The sequence below is a fragment of the Amphiura filiformis genome, chromosome 5 (genome assembly GCF_039555335.1).
Source record: "Amphiura filiformis chromosome 5, Afil_fr2py, whole genome shotgun sequence".
In the NCBI taxonomy this organism is placed as follows: domain Eukaryota; kingdom Metazoa; phylum Echinodermata; class Ophiuroidea; order Amphilepidida; family Amphiuridae; genus Amphiura; species Amphiura filiformis.
This window is the reverse complement of record NC_092632.1, coordinates 3,107,336-3,109,100: the sequence shown is the minus strand read 5'-3', so window position 1 is coordinate 3,109,100 and position 1,765 is coordinate 3,107,336. Positions and strand designations below refer to the sequence as shown.

General features: G+C 35.3%; 1 protein-coding gene across 1 annotated transcript; it reads right to left on the bottom strand.

Annotated features, from left to right (window-relative positions):
• LOC140152483 (uncharacterized) lies at positions 1–1,765 on the bottom strand. The gene is made up of 2 exons (XM_072174812.1): positions 1,107–1,765; positions 1–365 (listed from the first exon to the last, which is right to left on the bottom strand). The coding sequence occupies exons 1-2, from the start codon at positions 1,598–1,600 to the stop codon at positions 317–319; spliced, it is 543 nt and encodes a 180-aa protein (XP_072030913.1). The 5' UTR covers positions 1,601–1,765; the 3' UTR covers positions 1–316.

Below are 1,765 nucleotides of genomic sequence, written 5' to 3'. Positions count from 1 at the left end.
CTTCTTCATGAAACTTGCAAACAAACATTTGATGTGATAACTGCACATTTTGCAAATACTTGAATCACATTGTCACTATTTCGCTAGTCTGATGCCACCTTCAACAATATTCAAATTACTTATCTGTTTACCTAAGTTGCAAAATATGAACAAAATAACAAATATTTTATCTGTTGACTCGCCATAAAAATTTGAAGACAAAATCATTTGCAGGATAGCATCACTGTGACACTCAGCAGTTCAAAGTCCACGCTATGGTTTTCAAACAAACCAGATAAATATGGTAGTTGATTTCAATGGCCATGTTGACAAGAAGCTAGTGGAGCTTGTAAAGTCTGTTGGTCAGGTGCATGTCATCAGTATATCTGCAGAAAAATGAAATATGAAAGAAGTATTTATATAACATTAATGTTACTTGTAACAACAGAAAATATATATTTACTTGTTTAATGCTGAACTGGATTGTGACAATTGCTTATTTCCAAATTTATCATAATGTAATGTTGATCTGAATCATAAAATGATACAACATAAATATATATGAAGAGCTTTCTTGCAAAACCCCTACACCCACTTGAGCAATTTTGAGAAAATATAAAAAAATCAACAACAAAAAAGTACTGATATATGGGGGTTTGCAACAAAAGCAGTTTTTGGCAGGATGGTTGGGTAGAATGAGGATCAGTGATTTTTTTTATGATTTTTGGATGTGTTCTCAAAATTGCTCAAGTGGATGTAAGGGGTTTTGCAATCAAGCTCTTCATAATTATACTATAATGGGAATTCATTGCTGCGGTTACTTTTAAAAGTTATAAAATATTAAAATATTTCATTCGCAGCACTACACAAGGCCAAAGAGCATGCCCCCTTCTCCCAAATGTGAAATTGTAAATTTGTAGGCAAGTTTTCAGATGTTTCCCCCTCTAAATTCCTTATTGTATTACCTGATCTTTCTATTGTGTTTTTAACTTTTACGGAATCAGGCATGTTTTTAACTTTCACTGAATCATGCTTGTAATAAAAAAAAATATACAATAGCAACAACAATAACAAATCAACAACAACAATTCAAATTATGATTTAGAAATGAATAAGAGTTACTTTACCTTGTCATTGGGCTGTTTAAATGGGGGAATCTAGTTTGCTTTCGGCTTTTCATCAATGGTGGTAAAGCTGCTCCAGTTCCCCAGTTAGGTGGACTGTGTGTCAGTGACCTCCCCTGAGATGGCAACAACTGTCTTAACGTTGACCACTCCTCACACCGTGTACTCGGGGATGATGCATAAATGTCTTTTTCCTCCTTGGCTCTTGAAAACTCTCTGACAGATGCCTCCCCAATCGGCACCCATTGTGGTTTAGCTTGGGGTAGAAACTTTGGTGCAATGAGTTTATGTCTTGGTACAGGAGCTGTGCTACGTAAATCTGTCGGAATATAACGTTTGTTTACCCAAACAGTGTCTCCACTGAAGCCCCGTATATCGTTGTTATCTTGTTCTTGTGATTTAGCTTCCAAAGCTTTGTAATCATTCCACTGTTTATCCAGAAATTGTGGATAAAACATTTTATACATACCAAAGTTTCCCATACATTGAGCCGCCATTTGTATAAGATTTAATATTTCACAATATGTTGAATTAAATAAATTTCCCGCAATTTGAAGTTCAAGATAAAGTTTACGTCCAGTGCGAACGATGAACTTTCAGCAGTTTGTTGCAGTTGTTGTAATGTTGTTCCGTCCGTCACCGCGTACAAAAACACCTGTAGT

What these genes read in the sequence shown, in the direction of transcription:
- LOC140152483 (XM_072174812.1), bottom strand. Translation starts at nt 1,600, where the DNA reads ATGGCGGCTCAATGTATGGGAAACTTTGGTATGTATAAAATGTTTTAT. An exon ending in TTAAACAGCCCAATGACAAG is followed by an intron (nt 366 to 1,106) that starts GTAAAGTAACTC and finishes ATTTTTCTGCAG; the next exon opens with ATATACTGATGACATGCACC.